Source organism: Penicillium brevicompactum (genome assembly GCF_028827555.1).
Source record: "Penicillium brevicompactum strain IBT 35665 chromosome Unknown utg000007l_segment0_segment0, whole genome shotgun sequence".
Lineage (NCBI taxonomy): Eukaryota > Fungi > Ascomycota > Eurotiomycetes > Eurotiales > Aspergillaceae > Penicillium > Penicillium brevicompactum.
The window spans coordinates 1,081,672-1,102,786 of NW_026623210.1; the positions used below are offsets into that span (position 1 = coordinate 1,081,672).

The following is a 21,115-nucleotide window of genomic DNA, read 5'->3' on the forward strand; positions in this document are numbered from 1 at the left end:
CTTCCGCAACTGACCTGGTCTGCTCTCAATACGTTCTATACTCCATGCAGACTAGAAAACTGTTTAGAAGAAAACGATTCCTCGCGATTTACCCCGCAATATTGTGTACTTTATTGCCCTAGAATTGCTCAATTGATTCGAAAGCTAGTTATTGGTCATCAATCCGTAGCGTTCAAGAGTGGAATCAATTCCGAGATCGAACCCGGGAGCATTTCAGCAGAACTCTGAAATCTATTTCTCAACTCCCTACAAGCCTCTGGACAACAAATTCTAGCGAAAAGTCATGGCATCCAAACCGATATATACAGACCAACAGTTGGAGCTGTACCTGGAGCGCATCGGATACTCAAACTCTGACAGCCGTCTCCAGGGTCTCCGCCAGAGCATTGAGCAGGATCCTCTTGGCACGCTGGCTATTCTGCAAAGGCGTCATCTCGCTGCCATTCCGTGGGGCAATTCTGGACTGCATTACTCACAGCATCATACCATCTCTCTGAATCCGCAATGTCTTTTTGAGAAGATGGTAATTCGACGGCTTGATGGGTACTGCATGGAGAACACAGGATTGTTCTTCATAGTCTTGCGATCTCTTGGGTATATTGTTTATGCCACTGGAGGCAGAGTCAGCCATGCTGCAGCGAAAGGTGTAGATGATGGGTTGTATCTGGCATTGTAAGTTCTCGGGTCACAACCTTGGAAGAGCTCACAACGGACTCAATATTGACTTTTACAACGTTGAAGTGGACATATGATTTTGATTGTTATCATCCAAGGCAATAAATACATGGTGTGTGATCGTCCTATGGTGAATCGCCACGAAACTCACTAACAGCTTAGGTTGACGTTGGATTTGGAAACAATTGTGCCACTGCACCTTTACTGCTTCAAGAGTTTGCTACTGCTACGTATATTGCGCCCTCTGAGATGCGCTTGGTCAGGGAGAATATTGCCGAGTTTACAGACCCAAGCCACAAGGTTTGGATCTTCCAAACGAGATATAACCCCGACGCCAATTGGGTGCCGCAGATCTGCTTCTCCGATGTTGAGTTCTTGCCGCAGGACTTTGATGTCATGAACTTTTCGGTTAGCCAAAGCCGAACTAGCTGGTTCACCAAGACCTTTGTCTGCACGCGAATGATGTTGACCCTTGATGGCACAGAGGTCAAAGGCCAATGTGTAGTGACGGGTCAAGAGGTCAAACAGAGAGTGCGGGGCCAGACTGAGATCCTGGAGACTCTCAAGTCTGAAGAGGACCGCGTCAAGGCTTTGGCGAAATACTTTGATATGCACCTTCGTGAAGAGGAGATCCAAGGAATTCGGGGAATGGTTTCACAGATCATTTAGACATCGACTCGGACTACAATGGAGACCAAAGTGGCAAACAGGATATGATACAGCATTTCTAGAGAAACTGCAGTGGATATTTGATCACAGACCAGGAAAGGCGCAAATGTTGAACGTAAAGGAAATAAGGTTGCAATTTTTGAATCTAGTAGATTCGGCTCTCGATCTGTCATTGGGTCAGCATTTTCGCAAGTAACAAAGGGGAGCAGTGTATTATTCGTACCTTCCATGGGTTGCTGACTTCGAATCCAGTGGGTGCTTGGTGGTTGCTGGACTGCCCGCGGAATGAACCTGTGATGCGCTGGTCTCTCTCCATCACTATTATGGACCGCAATGGTTAGTCTTGGTCTTGTTGGGAGCGTTCGGATCGGCGAAAAATTCGAGAAGCACTTACTTTGCTGTGAATTGGTTAGCAAATATAGTCTATACAAGTTCCGACCGCAGCCGACGAGGAATGAATCAACTTACTCTGTCCCAGAGGTCACGGTTCCAGCGCGCCTTCTTGCCGTCGTTGGCAAAGCGCTTGACGTAGTGAAGACCGTAGCCACTCACGCCAAACATCTGTAGTGATCGGTGAGCTGTAGCCCCGGGGTATATTGACCAATGGCACGTACGGTGATGATAATCCCATAGGGAAGCAGGGCCTCGAAAGGAACACCCATTGTGTGCGGTTGTATGGGTATGTATGTGATCGGAGAATGGCGTGAGCGTAATTCCAAGAGCCGTAAAGCCTCTCGCGGATCGAGGAAAGTGGATAATTGGCGGAGAGGGTGGAGGGGAGTGTCTCTTCGCCGGGCGACGGACTTGAGGTCTCGTCCGCCCAAAGTGGTTTAGCCCCACGCTGACTCAGCGCGCTGCAACGACACTCACAGGACAAGGGGCGTTGAGGCGGCTGCGGATCGCATACGATTGTAAAAGAGACAGGCCCCGGTGTGTGGACTGTCCTTCGACGCGCCTAGTACGCCTTTGAATCAAGAATCCCGCTGGTTCCCCTTGGGGTGAGTTTCCTATGTTTTGCGACACGCGTTTGCGATGGTTCGAGCCACCCAGCGGCGGCCTGACTCTTGTTTGTCTAGCTTCTAATTTGCGCCAAGTGACTTATAGCTATACCACGGGACGGTATTTGTGTTCGGGATAATCTTCGACAACGGCTTTACGCACTTCCCACCCGCTTTTGATCCAGATGCACCCCCGGATCAGCGCCGACGTCAGCGGGGTGCCTCTATAACGGGACCGAATCAAGCTTCCTCCACAAAACAGACGCCCAGGCTGGCTTGAGCGCGTATACAAGGCTTTATCGCGCTCAATCTGGCGGTGGCGGCACCTTTCACTATGGCGGCGACAGTGCCGCCAGCAAACGATGAACCGGGCAAACTCGACCCACCCCTAGACACGGCCGACAGTGATCTTGATGCGGAGGGAGAGGAGGAAACCGACTTGTATGAAATGGATCAACAACTGCAGAATGCTGTTCACCGGGCGTATACCGGCGAAACAGACGGATATGGCGTGGACGATGGCGTGAATGGGAACGGCACGCGCACCCGTGTCTTGAATGGAGAAAACGGCGGCGGTGGCGACGGCGACGACACGGAGCCTGTTGGAGCGGTCAAGCTCCCTGATGGAGAGGCGGCCTCGGACGAAGAATATGCGGAGTCTGATGCGGGCAATGCCGACCCGGCGTTCGAGGGGAACGACCGTGATGCATCAGATGCTGAATCAACGGACCACGAGTCGGAAGCTGAAGATTGGGAGGCGGAGAGCAACGATCGTGAGGAAGTTGAGGCTGATATCAGGAGTCGTGCAAACTGCTTGTAAGTGGGAGTGGTCCATGTGCAATAAAGGGAACTTTGGAAATTTGGAAAGCTGACCACCGGACATCAGATTTTGTACACAAGATGAAGAGCATGACCCAAGTGAAGACTTCGAGGAATGGCTCACCTGTCTTGTTTGCGGCGACCACTGTATGTGACCTTTGCGTGGCAGGGAACACAAGCTTAACCCTCTACTCTGTTTGTTTTGAAGCCCTCGCTAACTTGGAATTCAACAGCCCATCGACAATGTGCTCGTGAACAAGATGCGTTTGACGACTCTGAAGGTACGTGGAAATACAGCTACGCCCTGGCTCATACCTCCAATTAAGAATTTGACTAACATTGAGAAATTCAGGGCCTTGGAGATGCCTTAGCTGTGTCAGTAACAACCTTCAGCCCGACCCCGTAGAGAACATCGCAGACACCAAGACCGGAGTTCCATCACTTCCGAAAGAACTTTTACCTGCACACACTGGCACGCGTGACAAAGACTTCCATACCATATTCGACACAGGCGTCAATGACGAAATGCTCAACAGTTCACGATCACTTCGAAAGCGGAAGGCTTCCTCCATTGAGGCCGAAGAGCATGTACCCATCCTCCGCAAGCGACTCCGAACCTCCTTCCACTCTGGGCTCCCGGATTTAAGCGACGCCGCTCTCGAAGGTGGGGAGGCAAATTCCCCTCGTGACGCTCTCTCACCTGCTCGCACACGCTCGATACGCGTCCGACGCACTCGAACTGCTGACCGTGAGCACTGTCGTGTGGTGACACAGCAGCACGGGAAGCTAATCATTGGCTTCCGGCTCGATGAAAACAAAATGTCCGATATCACAGGTGCTCAGATTCGTCCCCAGCGCAAAAAGAAGAAAGCGCCAAAGCCCCCTCCGGTCGCGCAAGAACCCCAGGCACATTTCGTTGCTCTTCCTCCCGTGTCCTACAACTCCATCACTCTCTTCGACCGCGAGACCGATGACGCCAAGTCCAAACCATATGGAGGTATTCTGTCCGAAACTGAACAAGACACTTCCAAGACACTTCCCACCCAATTTGACCGTGATCGCTTCGAGCAGGCCCGGCTGAAGGCTGAAGAAGAATGGCAGCAGAAAGTCAGAGAATCAGAACTCAGCGGCGAAGCTACCTCACACTCATCACAAAAGGTCTCAGGGCCACCCTCGAAGATCAAATCCATCAACTTCGGCGGCTACGAAATCGAAACCTGGTATGCGGCACCTTACCCGGAGGAATACAGCCGCAACCGAGTTCTGTACATCTGCGAGTTCTGTCTCAAGTATATGAATTCGGATTATGTCGCTTGGCGCCACAAGCTCAAGTGCCCTGCGAAGCATCCACCCGGAGACGAAATCTACCGCGACAAATCAATTTCAATCTTTGAGGTCGATGGACGCAAGAATCCGGTTTACTGTCAAAATCTCTGTCTCCTCGCCAAACTTTTCCTCGGCTCTAAAACCCTTTACTACGATGTCGAGCCCTTCCTCTTCTATGTCATGACCGAATTCGACGACCTGGGCTGCCATTTCGTCGGGTATTTCAGCAAAGAGAAACGTCCAAGCTCAGCGAACAACGTCTCATGCATTCTCACTCTTCCCATTCATCAACGAAAGGGCTACGGCAACCTCCTTATCGACTTCTCATACCTCCTCACTCGCATCGAAGGCAAAAACGGCTCACCCGAAAAGCCACTTTCTGACATGGGTCTAGTGTCATATCGAAACTACTGGCGGCTGATCCTATCCTATCAACTGCGTGATCTGACTGGCGTCATCAGTATCGCTGATCTTTCTGATCGCACTGGAATGACGGCAGATGATGTTGTCTCTGCCCTCGAGGGGCTTCGAGCTTTGGTTCGGGATCCCATCACCAAGACCTACGCCATTCGTCTCGATCACAAGTACTATGACGAGGTAATCAGTGGCTGGGAAAGCAAGGGCTATGTTCAGCTCAACCCAGATGCACTCCTTTGGACGCCATACATCATGGGCCGCAGCAATCAGACCCACTTCGATCGTGCTCCTTTACACACTGTCGCACCTCGAGACGATCCGGACGATGAAGACGGGGAGCTAGGAGAAAAGGCGAGTTCGGATGAGGGTGATGCACTGTTGCCGAATGGGATGAGTACAGACACTTTCGCGGATTCCGCCGGTCCACCTTCCACTGCAGCCTTCAATCTGAATGATTCCCAACACTCTACGACAGGGAACTCTGAATCCCCCGCTGTACCAAACCCTGCAGCAGGAATACCCCCCTCTCGGTTCGAACTTTGGCCCCCTGTACCTGCCGCGGCACCCGCCAAGCGCAAGCCCGGTCGTCCATCCGGCAGCTTCAAACTCAACAACACCTCAATGACCCCGACTTCCACCCGCAACGGGGGCCGTGGGACCCCTCGACGGCCCTCCACCCTCGCCATGCTCACACCCGGTGGTAGCGTTCGTCGTGGACGCAGCTCTATCCTCACAGAATCACCTGCAGCTGAGGCAACACCCACCCAAACCAATGGAGTTGAATCAAATCAAGATGAAGTTGTAGAGGAAGAGGCTGCGGTTGATGAAAATTCTGAAGATGTCAACCCAGCTTTTGATGAAACTCCGGCCATAAACGGGAAAGAGCAAGAGCCAGCGAACGGCGACATTGCTCCCGACGACCCAGTCCAGACCAACGGCGTCGAGGTTGCCGAGGATGAGACGAGGTCTCCCAAGGCCAAGGGATCACCCAAGACCCCCGAGAAAAAGATCAAAGTGGCTTCGCGGTCCCCAGACACAGCCCTTTCCCGCCGAACTAACGACAACGCGAGAACTCCACGGTCGGTCAATCGCAAGGCTTTAGTCGAAAAAGTTCAAGTCGTCATCCCCGTCGAACCAGGCTCCACCTCCAAGTCCCCGAGCAACGGGGGCAAGAAAGCCCATGTCGCCAATGGTATTGATGCGGATGCGGACGCCGACGCCGATGCTGACGCCGACGCCGAATTTGATGCCGACTATGAAGTGGACGGGGATGTCGTGATGCAGACATGATAAACCCCTTGGGGCTTCACGAGGAGCGAATGGATTTGTTTTCTTTCTTTTTACCTGCAAAGTCATTTAAGCATGTGGACAGGGCGTTGTAACGAAATTCCTTCGTTTGCTTTCTTTTCTCTATCTCACTCTTGGGTGACTGCATTCTCCCATTGTTTGGTCTAATACTTCTTTTTCGAATCATGTTTTTTTGCCGTTCGGAGCCCATGCTAGGGTTCTAAGAGATGGGTGGCGAGTGCTCTCGGTGTATGGATCGCGGTACTCGTCGGTTCCTTTCTTGGTAACTTACTAGCTACTTTCAGTGTGTCATCCAGCAAGGAGCAGGGATGGTGGTGTTCGGCGTTCTTTCCAGGTCTCCTTTTCTCTTCTACCTAGTCAACCAATGAGTATGGTGTTTCATTGTCAGGTCTTACTCTAATGCATCCATTGTCCTGTATCGCGTGTGTTCCCAAGTGTCCACAGTGCGTCCAAGTAGATGCCCTTTGCTTATCTCCGGTCTGGGGGGGTTGCACTGTCATAACTCCGGAGGTCAATGTTTCCCCGAGACTTCCACAAGAATATACCTCGACATTTGGGAACGGCCGTTCCAATGAGAGGATCAAGATAACTATTTTTAACCCAAAACCTTGGAGAATATACTCCGTACCTGCACAAAGTATGGAGCCCTGGAGTGCTTGTACCTTAAAGACGAAGTGGTCAATGCGACCAGAGTTTCGCATGGACCCAGCACCCGTATAAGGGTCAAAACGCTGGTCCCGACAACGTGGTTGATCTACGTTTCATCTGATGTGTTCTATCAAGGGCTAGGACAAACCTTCAAAGTTCGCTCACAGGTAATATTTTGTTCAGGTTTAGTACGGAGTTTTCAAAAACGCGGCTCATGCTTATCGCACATGGATAAAAGGCAAACCCCCCTTGGTAATGACGCTCGGAGAATTTTTCAAGTCCTAGCGCACTCCTCTTCGGGAAGGTCAATAAGACACAGTAGCATAGTCCGTAGAACATGCTGTCACTCTATATTTCAAACGGAGTACACCGAACAAGGCCGATGAGAGAGATCAGACAAAAAAAAAAAAAAAAAAAAAAACATGAGATCATAAACAACATGCAGGAGAAAAGGCAAAACCCAAGAAACCCAAGAAACCCCCGATCGACGAGGCCGATCTGCAGACAGCTGTCAACGCAGACCACCGAACCACGGAACGGACCCCAAACCACCACGGAACCAGGCATTTAAGCATAAAAGTAGTAGCGTCCACCTAAGAGCTCTCATCCGTGGATTTCACATATTGTGCCGCTGTCAAATAAACGCTGATCCGATCTTCAAATTGCTTGATTCCCTAAATCGTTCCCCCAAAAAATTTCCCGTGCGTTCTCCATTCGCTTTGCCGTTCCCCTTAAGGAGTACTTTGTACGGAGTATGTACCCCGATCCCCTTTTTTAGCTTTCTTCTGTGTTGTACCATACTGTAACCAGTAAGAAGAACGAACCTCCGACACTAACCAGTTTTTGATTCGGGGTTGTGGGTTCTCAGTGCGTTGTACTTTGGAGGGATTCTCTGAAATTTCGCTTCCTTTTGGGCGGACACTTTATTTTCCCTTTTTTTCGTCTTTCGCTTTAATTTTCTTTTCTTCTCCCTTTCGCTTCCCCTACTCACCAAAGGGCGTTATGATCCCTCACACCATAATTCACGACTTCAACATGACCCTCTGGGATGGGGTTCTCCGCCTTGAGTCTTGGAATATTGACAAATTCTGCCCTGGCGTCGGAGCCGGTTCCCGGAAGTCAAAAGAAAGTGACAGGTCGTGGCCAGCGCTTGGGCTTGTCGCATAATGATGTGCAGTTGAGGCACCGTGATTTTTTTTTCGGGCCTATCATCTGCATTCCCAGGAACTATCGTCCGGACCATGCATGCACCGAGTCAGGGCCATTGTTGAGACCCGAACCAGCAAACAAATGCCCGAACCCGTGGGTTTGTTGTGGTTTTCCGTTTCCCCCTCACTACCCTGTCCTGATTGGGCCTCGGCTGTTTATTAATTTTTTCTTGGTCCTTGAGACAGACCTTTTATCGTCAAGCGCCAGATCGTCACGCCAGATTTTGGCGAGATTGTCTGCTGGGTCCACCACTCACTTGGCCTCTTGCAGTTGCCTCACCGTGGGCTAGAGTCTTGGTCGGCTATACGCCGCTCTGTGTACACAAAATTGATTCACCCTTGCATATGATCGTCGCTGCTATCATGATGCTCGATGTGGAGATGTATCGATCTGATTGCACTGTGACAGCGCTTGTCATGAATCGTACCTGCAGTCCTCTGTCACACCGGCGATAAAGATCCTGTCGCCACACTCCAGACTGCATTCGGAGATGAGTACTTGTACAAGAGAGTGGTGAGCTGGATAAACCACGCGCTTGTATAAGGTGGGCAAGTTCGGCACAAATTCGGAATTCACATGCGCACAAAGCAGTCTGCTCCACCGAGCCAAAAAGGAAAAAGAAACTGCACTCACAAGTACTTTCTCAGCCGCAGAGGGCTGAATTGTGGCGCAACGTAGTCCACCCTAGAACTTCCGATCTTGAATTATGACGGACGATCTGCGCCATGCAGCACAAGCCCCACCCCCAAGACCTCTATTGATTTGATTGCTTTTTCTGTGGATGCCCGATAACAAATCGAGTGTTTGGCCTAGTTGCATCGCTCAGACTCCACAGCCTGCGAGATTTCCGAGTGCACAAGCCAACCAGCATGACAAGGCCAACAGACAGTAGCTTGATTGGGAGATCGACCTGCATGACCGCTCGAATGATGTGATACGTCATTCATAAGATGGCCCTGCAGTGGTGTGTTGTTCGTTTAAAACCCGTTGCTTGTCCACGTTTCGACGCGCGCCCTTTTTCCAGCATCCTCAACTCGACTCCATCACACCATGAACCGGCATGTATCTTGTGTCGTTCTGGCTTGAGGTGCTCGTTTCGCGCTTTCGGGCTTCGCAACGCGCGAGCATCTTCGCTGCGGATTTTCTTCGGTGTCTTTGAGAAGCGCAATTGACCGCTTGAGGCCCGCCTGAGACGCGTGCGCTGCTCCCAGGGGTGTGGACGTTGAATCTCACTGTGTCGTGTTCTCTCCCAATCAACCGCCGTCATCATCATCACACACAAAGCACAGACATAGCGACAAGAATCATCGGGAAACCAAGGAGTCAAAACATTGCAAAGGTGTGTTGTCCCCCTTTTTGCGCTAGGGCAAGGACATTCTTTGGTTCGGGATGACATAAGACACCTTCCGGACCATGGTTGAGGGGCGGCAGTTATAACCGCCAGCGTTTGCCTCACGCGAGTGTCGAAGTTCTCAAGACCTCGAGACTGGTATATTTCGATCATCGCTGATATCCTTTATGAACAGGCTGAGAGTGTGGAGACCCCGGACAGCTCGGGATAGGCGATGCGGCTTTTTGGATCGTGCATATCCGAATCCACTTTTGACTGGAATGCTTAGACGCCGGACCAGGGCCCGAGTCCACCTGGCGTTTAGACCAGCACTTTTGCGGCAGCGAGAGGGAAAAAAACCGGGTCTGATCACCTGCATAGCCGGCGCCATCCAACTTTGAGGACGAAGAAACAAAGAAAAGCAGGGTGAAAGTCCCAGGCAAGCGCATCATCCGGATCGCCATTCGCCCCTCAACCGTGGGCAGCTGAACCCTGTCCACTTTTTCCCACTTCCGCTTTTTTTTTCTTTTTCTTTTTTTCTTTTTTTTCTTTTTTCTCCCCTTCAACGGTCAAGAGTCACACTTGTCCTTATGATCCACCGTTGCCCACGGATCAAAAGAACATTACCACCGTGGTATATCCCCAAAAGAGTTACTCTTTTTTTTGGGACCCAAGAAAAGAAGTGTCTTTTTTATTTTATTTTAATAATTTATTAAAATCCATTTGGATTCATTAGGTTAGTCATTTTTTTTTGTGCGGTCAACTCTGCAATCTGATTTGTTGTTGACAGACAGATTTGAAAGGCTGTGATCCAATTGATTCCCGACAATTTTTCTCTTTGGAAAATTGATGAAAATTCATTCAAAGAGGGCATAGTCGGGCACAGAAAAACACCCCCCCAAGCCGAAAAAGCAGCCCCAAAAGCCGTCGGGAGATCAGAAACAGCTTAAGGTTTTGTCTGGAACCGCACTCGGTTGGCTCTTGCCGCTTGCAAACTGACGACACCACTCCGTTTTCGTCTCTTCTCGACTCGACTCTCTCTCTCTCTACTCTACACTCTCTAACACCCAACTCATCTTGCAACTCACTGTCTTTCCTTCTTGTCCATGGTTGAGTCTGTTCCGGAAAAAAATCCATTACCCCACTACAGCTCCCCTCAGACGACATCGTGACTCGTCCAGGGTATCCTGTCCTTATCTTCTGGTACAGAGCACTTTCTTCCGGTCCAACAGACCCGTTCCTTCCCTTCTTCTCTACTCTGTAAAACCACAGATCACCTCGACTTGGTCTCTGTCTGTCCGAGGATTCTACCCGCTGGTACGCCCTTGCAACTTGCAACTTGGATCTGGGTTCTCTCCACCTCTTCCGTTTCTTTGAAAGTGTGACTTCTCGTCTTGATGAGTGTATCGACATTCTCCGACGCCTCTCTCACGCGCGAAGCTCAGAGGTGAGTTCTTTCTCCCTCTGCTTCGAGCTCGCAACTCTTACGCCGTAAACTCAGGGCCCACTGACAATGTTGAACAATCCCAGTTCTGACTTTGACCTGACCATTCGCCAGCAGCCCAATCGGGCCCGCGTGGCGGGGGGCAAGGAAAAAGGTACGTAGCTTCATCGGGCCTTCGCAGAGCCTCGTGGTCCAGCTAGGAGCTGTCTCTAACCAGCTGCAGAGCGCAAGCCGATCGATCCGCCTCCGATCGTCCAGCTCAAGGTGCGAGAGGAAGGGACCTACCTCGCACAGTAAGTGGGATTTCCGCACGTGGCGCAGCTCTCCCCTTGCTAATCTGCGCAGACACTACCTGCAAAGCCCGTACTATTTCCTATGCTGCAGTCTCTACGACCCAACTGAGGATCGTCCTGTGCCCGTCGCGCCGTCGACCGCATTAGCGGGAACACTGGTCTCGTCCCTTCACCGGCTGAAGGATACGGACAACAGCGGTGAGTCCGGGCTCTACAACCGACGGGATTTGTTTACTGACGCCTTTCTGTAGATGGAGGCTTTTTCGTCTTTGGAGATCTCTCAGTGAAGCTCGAGGGCGAGTTTCGGCTCAAGTTCACGCTGTTTGAGATGCGCAAGTAAGTCGCGCGCAACCGAAAGGCCTCACTTCACGTTTGCAAGAGCTAACGGTGTGTCAGAGACAATGTGTCCTACTTGAAGACCATAATTTCAGAACGATTTACAGGTAGGACCTGCCAAGGAAGCGTCTGAGAGAGTTGGTTCTGACAAGCTGGCAGTTTCCCCTCCTAAGAGCTTCCCCGGAATGATGGAGTCAACTTTCCTTTCACGGTCATTTGCAGACCAGGGTGTCAAATTGCGCATTCGCAAGGAACCTCGGACCATGATGTAGGTGCTAGAGGAATCGAGAGACGGAGGCCACCTGCTGACAGCCGCGTAGGAAGCGCTCGGCCCCACGACCGGAGGATTTCCCTCCAGCAGTTCCTGCTCGGTCACCGGAGCGTCAAATCGTCCAGATTCCCCCCGCGACTGGCTACGGAGGCTATCCGCCGACCACACGAGATTACTCGTACTATGGCCCGCCGCCCGTTAAGCGCCACCGTACTTCAGTTGACTTCGGTAGGCAGCAAAGTCTATACGATACGGATAGTCGACTGTCATATAACCAGCCCACAACTGCAATGTATGCTGGGCAGCCAGGAGCGTATCAACCGCCCATGCACCCCTACACGACAGGGCAGGTGATACCTGACTACTCGGTTTGTATACCCCAACCCCACGCATCGGTGTCTTGGATTCAAAGCTAACCTAGAGTAGATGTACTCGGGAATCCCTCAACCTGGTATTCCACAAAGCGCCGGTTTGTCCCAGATGCCTGATCCCTCCGGTCAAAGCCGATCTAGCCAGCAAGCCGCCGTGGGACAATTGATGGCTATGAACAACCAACCTGGCACACCTGTACGACACCCCTCTGCGAACCAGTGAGAGGTAGAAGCTAAGGACCTTGGACCCGAAACAGACCCCAGATTCGACTGGAGCGATGATGGCTCAAGGATACAATAGGTCCGGACAGCCCGCACAGCCCGCTAGCTCTACGACCCTCCCCCCGTTGCAACGGAATCGTGACTACCAAAACGGACGGGGTTATTTCGACCAAACCCAGACAAACACTCCAATCCTTCCCTCTCAAATGGTCAAAGAAGAAGATCGCTTTGGCTCTGTGGCTGGCCCAACAGCCTATGATCATCCTGGTTTCGCCAATGGAACTCCCCAATAATTTGCTTGTATTATCGTTATGTTGTTTTTGTCTGGATAGACTGGATGGAGTGATTGTTTCTCTGATGCTTCATGTTTTTATGGGTGGCTAAAGTCTTGCTCTGTTTATCTTCTTGTTTTTTTGTTACAGGCGCTGGCGGACATAAAAGGGTTCTTTGGGGAGAAAAGTGAAGACTATTCTTTAGCCCTTCTTGTACATACTGGCCCTTTCTCAAGTTGCTTTGCAGCTTGTTTCTTTCTTTCTCTTATTAATTGACGAAGTATGAGGAGGAAATGCAATGCTCGATATCCTTTTAATCTTTCTTCAGTATGTGCAGTATTTGCTTTCTTCCCATACTAAAAGATATCCAAAGACAATCCAAACGACTAACAAAAAGACTTGATTAAGTTGTATACAAGCATAAGTAGCTGACTACATGAGGTCTAAATGACCTTGCACCTGCTCATCCCTAAAGATGCTTAGGTGGGAAGTTCCTGGCGCCGGACTTGCCCAGGCTTGATGGTACACATCCTTCCTTTTTGGTCACATCTCTTTTGCTTTCATCTCCCATCTTCCCCCTTTTCATCTCCACTTCATTGCTTGCACTTCTTCTTGTTCGCCTCTCTCATCAAGCCATGGATCCACCGATCTCCTCGACCGAGGACATCTTCAGCAATCTCGATATCTTCTGTGAATGGAACGGCAACCCGGAAGAACCCGTGGGTGTGACCATCAATATTGACGTAAGAAAATGAGAGACCCAGGGATTATCTTTCTCATTGAGTATCAAACTGACCATAGTCACAGGCGTGGGGGCTCCCAAACCTCAATTTGCCGATTCTCAACGTCCACTATGCCAGCGTCGTCAAGGGTCCATCACGATTCGTCTACCTGAAGACAGACCGACCACCAAATATCACTGATACTTTCCCGCCTCCTGCAGCGCGTTCTGTGAGGAATGGTACGACAAATCATTCTCGCCATGCTTCGGAGATTGAAAGCGTGATCCACAATCTTGAACCAAAGAGTGTGGAAAGCCCTACTCCCCAAAATAGAATACCTACCACAGATACCCTCGGTCCTGCCGTCACTGGTTTGCAGATACTACCCGAAGTCGACTCGGACGGCGCGACTTCGCCGAGATCTCGCAAGAGATCTGCCAAGGCTGCTTCTCTGCCTGACTCAATTCCACCCGATGAGGATCTTGCTGGGAGCCGACACAAACTGTTGATGACAGAGACGGATTCCGAGGTATACCCACTCTGGGACTCGCCGCATGTTGCGCAAAGTCCTTGCTCCATTCCTCTTCCTGTCTCGGATGGGACTGGTGAAAGCTCACCCGAGAAGCCTGAATCAGTTCAACTGTTTGCCCAGACGCTTGGAGTCAAATCCAAGGGCTTGATTCCTGAAGGTCAGAGTGGGGCATCTGACAGCCTCCCTGACTATGAAACTCCCGTCATCAGCCCAGACACATCCCCCAGCAAAACGAGAGGGGATGACCATGGAATCATAGGTGTTGACTGTCTTACCCAAGAGAATCTGGTCGTTCTAGACAACCAATCCGAATCTTTGCGCGTATGTGACGGAAGTCTCGCTGATGCCGAAGGCAGTGACAATTCAGCAGAAATACCACCGCTGTCTTATGAAGCCAACAGGAGCTCCTACGATTTTATGGCGAATCATGTGCCCCAGTCGATGCCAAACTCTCAGTCCTCCGAGAAAGGTGATAAGCATGATGAACCCAATCTTGCTTTAGAAGAGGATATTATGTACTTCCGAACTCCTCCTGGAATTCTGCCTAGGATATATCAAATCGGTATCACGCTCGAGGTGATCTTGAGGAAGGGGAAGTCGACAGATTGGTGGGAGTTAGATTTGAGAGGCCTGCCTATGCTCGGCAATTCGGAGTCTGGATACCTCTACTTCCGCACCAACCCCGGCCAGGGCATGGAATTCGGTACTCAAACATTCAAGCGAACCACCGTGGTGGAAAATTGCTTGATGGCGCAGTTCGTGCCGGGAAAGAACCTTGTGATTCCACTGCGAAACTGCAACGCCGAACACTACGGGTTCATCAATGACTACAAGATCAACTCTGTGATCCATTCCGAGATCTTCCATAACACATCAGGCTATACCATTGAATACACTGCCATTTGCTCTGTCGATCTCATCAACCACAGGTTCTGGAGCGAGCAGTGCAGTTTCCGCATGTTCGTGCACGGTGGCCATGATGGCAAATACAGTGGTCGTCTCGACGCCGAACACAGAAACGCCGAAAGAGAAAGCTGGTCAGCCAAGCCTTGCCTCTATCACCTGTGGCTGGATCCACTTCCAGGTGCGGAAATCGGCGTCTCACGCGTCGAATTGACTTGTCCACCCGCTTCACTGGATATGTTCGCTGTGCAGTGGGAAGTCAGTGTTCCCAGAGGGAAGGTTATGACCATGCCTCGGATCAAAAACACATATGAAAATGAAGCTGAGACCAAGCTTCGAAACATATTTGACTTTGTTGACCGTGAACGGTATGTTCTCGCAGAACCTTGGGTGCCTGGTCCGAATCGAACTTTTTGGGACATGGCATCGTTGAAGAGACCCTCGTCATCTGCCCACACAAATATAGCTGTTCGGCGAAACGATGTGAATGGCTCAACTGCGAAGGATCTCGCTGTTAAACCAGCTGTCGTCACGAGTATCTCTGTCACCGAACCAGAGGGGCCAGAGAACCGAGAGGAGCTAGAGGAGCCAGAGAAGCCAGCTGAGCCCGAGAACCAAGAGGGGCCAGAGAGATCAGAGAGACCGAAGAAGTTACACACCACTTTGCATTATTTGTGGCGGATGATGAAACTTCTGACATACGCATGCTGGCTCTTTTCAACCTTGTACCAGGCTTATTTAACCTACCTCTCTCTCCACAATGATTACACGACGTACGACTCGGTGAGCCTGGCCCATAGCGGTGGGTCTATCCCTGAGATTCAGAATTCCGCTCAAGCAGATGCGGAGAGTGGTGACATTCCAAGTCTTCTTGACAATGGCTCAGAGCAAGAAGAAGTTTTGCCCATGATCGCCGAGCCAGAGCCGGAGCCGGAGCCAGAGCCAGAGCCAGAGCCGGAGTCAGAGCCCATGCACGTTGGAAAGCCACACACTGGCATCCCCAGTAGCGAGGAAATGTCGCTGAGAGATCGAATTGATTACTTCCTGGGGTGGAAGGGTCCCATCGCCGAAGAGTGAGGCCATATAGGCGCGAAGAACCAGGCATCTTTACCAAGAACGTCAAGACTACCGAGGGAGGGAAAACGCAATGGAGAAGAATGATGGGCGCTGCAGATGCAGTCAGTTATTTTACCATATTAATATCAAACTAGCAACGGCGGAATGAAATATTGTCCTGCATTGATCATCCAAGCTCATGAGTTTCGAGAGGCTCAGTTGAGATACTTGCATCTCTTGGGTATAGGCTATGCGGAGTCCTCTATGTCTATGGCTAGGTATACAAACAAAGCTTAGCCAGGAAAAGTTTCAATTGAATCAATGATTATCCTATACAACTGGTCGTACCTTTGAGAATGCCACTCTGTAGGTTCCAGCTCCCAGGTCAACTATTTCCGGTCCTCAAGATAAAACCCAAGTACCAAGTCAACCGCCCACCTCAGGACAACATCCATCCCCGCGCTCCCAGCCCCAGGCGCAACCTGCACCCCGACATCCGTCCGAACCCTCGTCCCATCCCCAATCCTCCTCACCAGATCCGCATCATTCTCAGCCTCGACAGTGTCTCGACCCCCCTCATCCGCAATCAACAACCAAGAATGATCCCGCACATAGCGCGGCCAAACAACATCATCCACATACCCAGGAGGATCAACCCAGAAATTCTGCGGCGGTCTATCATCCTCAGCCTCCATATCAATCTCCCCAACCTCTTCCTTTCCTCCTTCAACCTCAACCCCCTGATCAACAGGCGCCGGCGCAGACCCCACAGTCACATACCCGCTCCTCCCCTCCCTCCTCTCCTTAACAAGCCTATAAGCCGCAGGCAAGAAAACATGAAGCTGAATAGCATCATGAACCTCACGAAGAACATGATCCCCCCGCGGCGGCGCAAAGAGTAAAAACCCTTCCAAGAACGCAATACTGCGATCACCGGAAACCCGACTCTGGACGAGATCCCTTAGTTCCTGAACTGTTGATTCTGGGATTCCGGAGTCAGATTGATCATTTTGGTCTTCTTTGCTGCGTAGGCGAGGCGGGAGAGTCCCGTTCTTGCGTACGTATCGTAGGGCTTGAGAGAGGAAGGGGAGGTCGATTGCTGCGGCGGTGTCCCAGTCTTGGATTCTTTCGCCTGAGGCTGTGGTTGTGTAGGGTATTCTGGGGAGATTAGTGGGTGTGTTAACATGAAGAGGGGGTCAGAGTTTACTTGTCGTCGGGGAAGTAGAAGTCGTCTTCGTGGATGATGAAGGTGTTCAAGTGTGAGTGTGGGGTCTTTGCGCCGTTGAAGATGCGCTGCAGGAGGCGTGCGAGGGTTGTTTTGCCACTGCTTGAGGGTCCGGATATACCGATTATTACGGCTTTGTCTGCCATTTCGTCCTGTTTGCTTTGATGGGCAATTGAAGACCTCGAGAACATCTTTGATGAGGGGTTGCTCTTATCGCTTGTTCCTGGCTCTTATCGGGACTATCGGGCTTATCGGAGTTATGGATGCCGTGACGGCTTGCTTGTATTATGTCATAGGGTATTTGTACATTTGTGCAGTATTATTGGTGACTTAAACATCACCTGGGCAGTCGCTAAGGTCCAAAGATGGAAACTCGCTTTTCCCTACCACCGTCGATGGTCGGGGACGGGGACGAGCGACCGTCCGTGATCTGCACATCTTCAGCAAACCCAACCCGAGGTCGAACAGGTATAAAGGCTGGAGAAGCAGTGGCCATAGGTGCAGACTGAATTGAATCCGAAGATTCATCTATCACGATCGGCGCATTCTCTGCAAATCCAACGCGAGGACGCTTAGGCACAGGCTCCCCTCCAGAGCCAGAAGCGGGATCCAATTGTGCACCGGCCAAGGCATTCTGTGACCCACGCTTCCTGGGACTGGGACGTCCAACTTCTTCGTCATCGGGAATGGGTAGTTTGTGTCGATCAAAGAACCCTGTCGGGAGTTCTAGACGCGCCATACCGGAGGCAGCCTCGTCGTCCATAGGAAGGAAAGACTCTTTCTGGATAATGTCGCTCATGGTATTGTCCTCCAGCGGACCCTTCTCCGCGAGCTGAAGTTCCGCCTCGGACATCTCCTTGCGTCGACTGAGCATGCGATGCTCCAGAGTATTTTCCAAAACGAGCGTCTCTACATAGACAGGTCTTGTTTGGCCGATCCGGTGGGCTCGCTTGATGGCTTGGCTCTCGATATTCGGTTTCCAAATTGGACTAATGATGAACACGCGCGATGCCTGCGCGATATGAAGACCATGCGAGGCCTGGCCAAGATCCATCAGCAGTACACGCACTTCTTCTGACTCGCGGAAGATCTTGAGGTAATTAGTTCGGAGCTGTGGTTTTAACGTATTGGCGTAGATGCGGAACTCCACATTGATGAGTTCCAATCCTTGCGCGGTCCAGTATGCGGTATTGCTATCTTCATAGAAGATGATGACCTTTTCGGACTTGTGAAATTCGAGCACTCTATCCAGCAAATATCGCAGCTTGGCTGATGCTATACCGACCAGTCGAGTTTGCTTGAGCGGAGAGTTCTCCGAAAGTGAGCGGAAAAGGTTCTTTTCGAATGTCTTCTTGGGTGCTTTGTTGCTTGGCGGCTTGGCCGTCTGAGCAAGCTGTCTTTGGGCCATCGGCGTGTTTGTTGGGTCGGTGGCACCCCTGGGCGGAGCACCGTCGTGGTGTGTCAGCTCACCACGAGCTTTTATGCCGGCGCCCGAAAGACCTTCTGCAGGATCGGGTGAGCGGAGATGCTCCGTTACAAACTCCTGGGCCTTGCATGCCTGGGAGATTCCCATCAGCAATGGATTATCATATGAGCCGCTTGTGACTGCCCAGGAGCCACGATAATCCTCAGGGAAATTTTCCACAAAGACACCGAGCTCATGTAAGCTATTGAATCCTCGCCAGCTGGGGGACTCAATTGCTTTCGTTGCGATGCCGATCCCATTGATCAACAGCTCTCTATCTGATGGGGCCATTTTGTCTTGGTTGGTTTCCAGATATCTTCGGGCGAGGTCGATAGAGTCTGACGCTTGTGTAGAGCCCGCCCACCAAAAGCCGGCCTGACGTATATTGTCGATGACTTGATTCAAGTGCTTCCTGTTCTTGGTGTCAAACATGTAATCCGGGCCAACGCGCTCGGATGTAATAGCATTAACAGCAAGGGAGAAAAGGAACATGTTTATGGACAGTTTGTCGTAGAACGTGGGTTTCAGAAGAGTCACCTTGTTGTATAATTTTGGGAGAGGCTTTTCCTGGTCCACCACATCTTTCCGATGTCTGACGACTAGACTTTGGAGCGTCGGCCTGAGGGAAGGAGCTTTTCGGCGCTTTCCATCTGCTCCGATCGGCTTCATGTAGTTTGTCCAATTGGCAGAATCGCCGGGGCTGGAACTCGACCAAGGCCTTAGGTCAAGGAAATGGATTACCATTTCACGCAGGTGATCAAGGGCTTTCATTTCATTGTCAACGGCATTGCCCGTCCGCTTCCGCTTATTCAGGATAGCCTGTGTAGCTTCCCCGGGTGACTCAGTGCCGCTGGTATCTGCTTCTTGGGAGGCAAGGCTGACCTCGACTCCATACAGCCCAGGAGAAGGGGTTCCCGAGATGACCCACCGACGTTCAAAGTGTAAACGTTTCAACATATCCGTCAGTCTTGTTTTCTGGCCTGCAACGTTATGTCCCTCGTCCACAATGACTCTGAGCCAGTGAAGACTCAGGAGTGGTGAGTCTTCTTGCGCAGGCTTCCCCCGTTTTGCCTGAACGTGTTTCTTTTCTGGTACTTCTTGCTCAAATCGATTTCTGGAGAACAGCAAGAGGTCAATATCGATAAGCTCATTCACTGTTGGTGTTTTGTCTGAGCTTTTTCGCAGTGCCACGACTTTGAGGCCGCTAGTATGAGTTGCGATTTCGCTTTCCCAATGATCGACCATGTTTGGCGGCACAATGACGATCGTTCCAGAGCAAAGCCGGATCTCCTGAGCGGGGTCTCTGGTATATGTCGATGTGCTATTGCGAGGTGGGTTCTTGGTGATATCTGGCGGTATGGTATACGAGCCCGAGTCCTCCGTGCATGCCTTGACACAGTTATCGTGGAACTCTCCTTCCCGGCTAAGGCTTTCGAAGAAGAGCTTCCAGGGTACAGAGAAACGACCAGCAGTTGCAGCGGCCATCTGCATGAGAGATCCAGTATGCTTTCTGATGGGATTTTGAAGCGTCTGGTACTCTATGGGAATGCTGGGGAAGTGCCCACGTGTGGCCAAAATGACAGCAAGACAAATCAGGGTCTTGCCGCAACCCATGCTTTCTGCTAGGATGCCTGATATTCAAGTCAGCAAGCTTACTCAATAAGGTGTAAAGCTGAAAGGCACACTCACCTCCACAAGCTTCAGAGTACAATCTCTTCCCTTTGAGAAGCGTCCCATCAACCTTGTCATAGTAAAATGTCTTTCCAGTCGGGCCCTGCAAGGCTTGTAGCCTAGGATCTAGTGTCATCGCCGGTTGAGCCTCCCTTTGAACCATCGTAGCGGCCGATCTCCGTTGGTACGGATAGAGCGCCGTGTTGAGGCCATGAACCGGGTTATCCGATTCGTCGAGCAGGATCTCCATTGCATGTCTGGAGTGAAAACTTTTCATCCTACTCGGATCAGGATTAGGGTCCTGCAGAGTATTGAAAATGTACCAAAGAGATTCGTCATCTTCTTCAAGGTTCAATTGCAGACTGCCCAGTTGAGTGGGGCGAGCATCGGACAAGCCATTCCATGCATCAGATGAGGTATCAATCTTTGACATGAGAGCTTTAATCTTGGATTTGGGTCTGGATTTTATTTGGATTGACGCTGCGTGGACATCACTTGGTAGAACAAAAACTTGGATGTTATCACTGTAGTCGAGAGGGTTTGTAAGAATCCAGCGACTTTTTTCCAGCACAGCAATATCAGCTGCAGGATAGTAGCTGTCAGACATCGGAGACTTGCTCAAAGACCCCACTGGGATGCAAGGGCCTCTGTATTTCCCTGTTTGAGGAACCGGCGTGAACGGATCCTCGGATTCCACTTTGTACACGTTGGATGTGACATGGGACAGGTCGACTTCTGGTCGTGGAAGACCTGAGGGCGGATGATCCAGCACAATTGGTGCATTGTTTGGGTACGTGTTGTAGACATCTGGAAATGCCATGGCTCCAGGGCTAAGTTGCGAAACTACAGAATCCGGGATATGGGCAGAACCAGTGACCGCCTTATGTGTGGTCCGAGCGCCTGAAGCATTATTCATCGGATCTTTCCATGGAT

The 21,115-nt window shown here is 51.0% G+C and overlaps 7 protein-coding genes across 7 annotated transcripts; 4 read left to right on the plus strand and 3 right to left on the minus strand.

Annotated features, from left to right (window-relative positions):
- Positions 1 to 283: 283 nt before the first annotated feature.
- On the plus strand, positions 284 to 1,344 carry N7506_011179 (arylamine N-acetyltransferase family protein; the record flags this gene model as incomplete). Its single annotated transcript, XM_056960472.1, has 3 exons — positions 284 to 672; positions 742 to 787; positions 838 to 1,344. The coding sequence occupies 3 exons, from the start codon at positions 284 to 286 to the stop codon at positions 1,342 to 1,344; spliced, it is 942 nt and encodes a 313-aa protein (XP_056806627.1).
- Positions 1,345 to 1,489: 145 nt separating this feature from the next.
- On the minus strand, positions 1,490 to 2,006 carry N7506_011180 (NADH dehydrogenase [ubiquinone] 1 alpha subcomplex subunit 1; the record flags this gene model as incomplete). The annotated part of the gene is made up of 5 exons (XM_056960473.1): positions 1,490 to 1,510; positions 1,568 to 1,662; positions 1,739 to 1,742; positions 1,813 to 1,905; positions 1,959 to 2,006. The coding sequence occupies 5 exons, from the start codon at positions 2,004 to 2,006 to the stop codon at positions 1,490 to 1,492; spliced, it is 261 nt and encodes an 86-aa protein (XP_056806628.1).
- A 670-nt stretch (positions 2,007 to 2,676) lies between these two features.
- On the plus strand, positions 2,677 to 6,194 carry N7506_011181 (uncharacterized protein; the record flags this gene model as incomplete). The annotated part of the gene is made up of 4 exons (XM_056960474.1): positions 2,677 to 3,158; positions 3,229 to 3,308; positions 3,395 to 3,442; positions 3,514 to 6,194. 4 exons carry the CDS (start codon positions 2,677 to 2,679, stop codon positions 6,192 to 6,194), a joined length of 3,291 nt encoding a protein of 1,096 aa, XP_056806629.1.
- Positions 6,195 to 10,796: 4,602 nt separating this feature from the next.
- Positions 10,797 to 12,629, plus strand: vosA (the record flags this gene model as incomplete). Its single annotated transcript, XM_056960475.1, has 10 exons — positions 10,797 to 10,846; positions 10,930 to 10,997; positions 11,067 to 11,136; positions 11,189 to 11,334; positions 11,388 to 11,472; positions 11,533 to 11,579; positions 11,632 to 11,740; positions 11,793 to 12,111; positions 12,170 to 12,310; positions 12,372 to 12,629. The coding sequence occupies 10 exons, from the start codon at positions 10,797 to 10,799 to the stop codon at positions 12,627 to 12,629; spliced, it is 1,293 nt and encodes a 430-aa protein (XP_056806630.1).
- Positions 12,630 to 13,243: 614 nt separating this feature from the next.
- Positions 13,244 to 15,842, plus strand: N7506_011183 (uncharacterized protein; the record flags this gene model as incomplete). Its single annotated transcript, XM_056960476.1, has 2 exons — positions 13,244 to 13,351; positions 13,410 to 15,842. 2 exons carry the CDS (start codon positions 13,244 to 13,246, stop codon positions 15,840 to 15,842), a joined length of 2,541 nt encoding a protein of 846 aa, XP_056806631.1.
- A 368-nt stretch (positions 15,843 to 16,210) lies between these two features.
- N7506_011184 (ribosylnicotinamide kinase) lies at positions 16,211 to 17,237 on the minus strand (the record flags this gene model as incomplete). Its single annotated transcript, XM_056960477.1, has 2 exons — positions 16,211 to 16,979; positions 17,029 to 17,237. 2 exons carry the CDS (start codon positions 17,235 to 17,237, stop codon positions 16,211 to 16,213), a joined length of 978 nt encoding a protein of 325 aa, XP_056806632.1.
- Positions 17,238 to 17,398: 161 nt separating this feature from the next.
- N7506_011185 (uncharacterized protein) lies at positions 17,399 to 21,002 on the minus strand (the record flags this gene model as incomplete). The annotated part of the gene is made up of 2 exons (XM_056960478.1): positions 17,399 to 20,142; positions 20,201 to 21,002. 2 exons carry the CDS (start codon positions 21,000 to 21,002, stop codon positions 17,399 to 17,401), a joined length of 3,546 nt encoding a protein of 1,181 aa, XP_056806633.1.
- Positions 21,003 to 21,115: the final 113 nt, after the last annotated feature.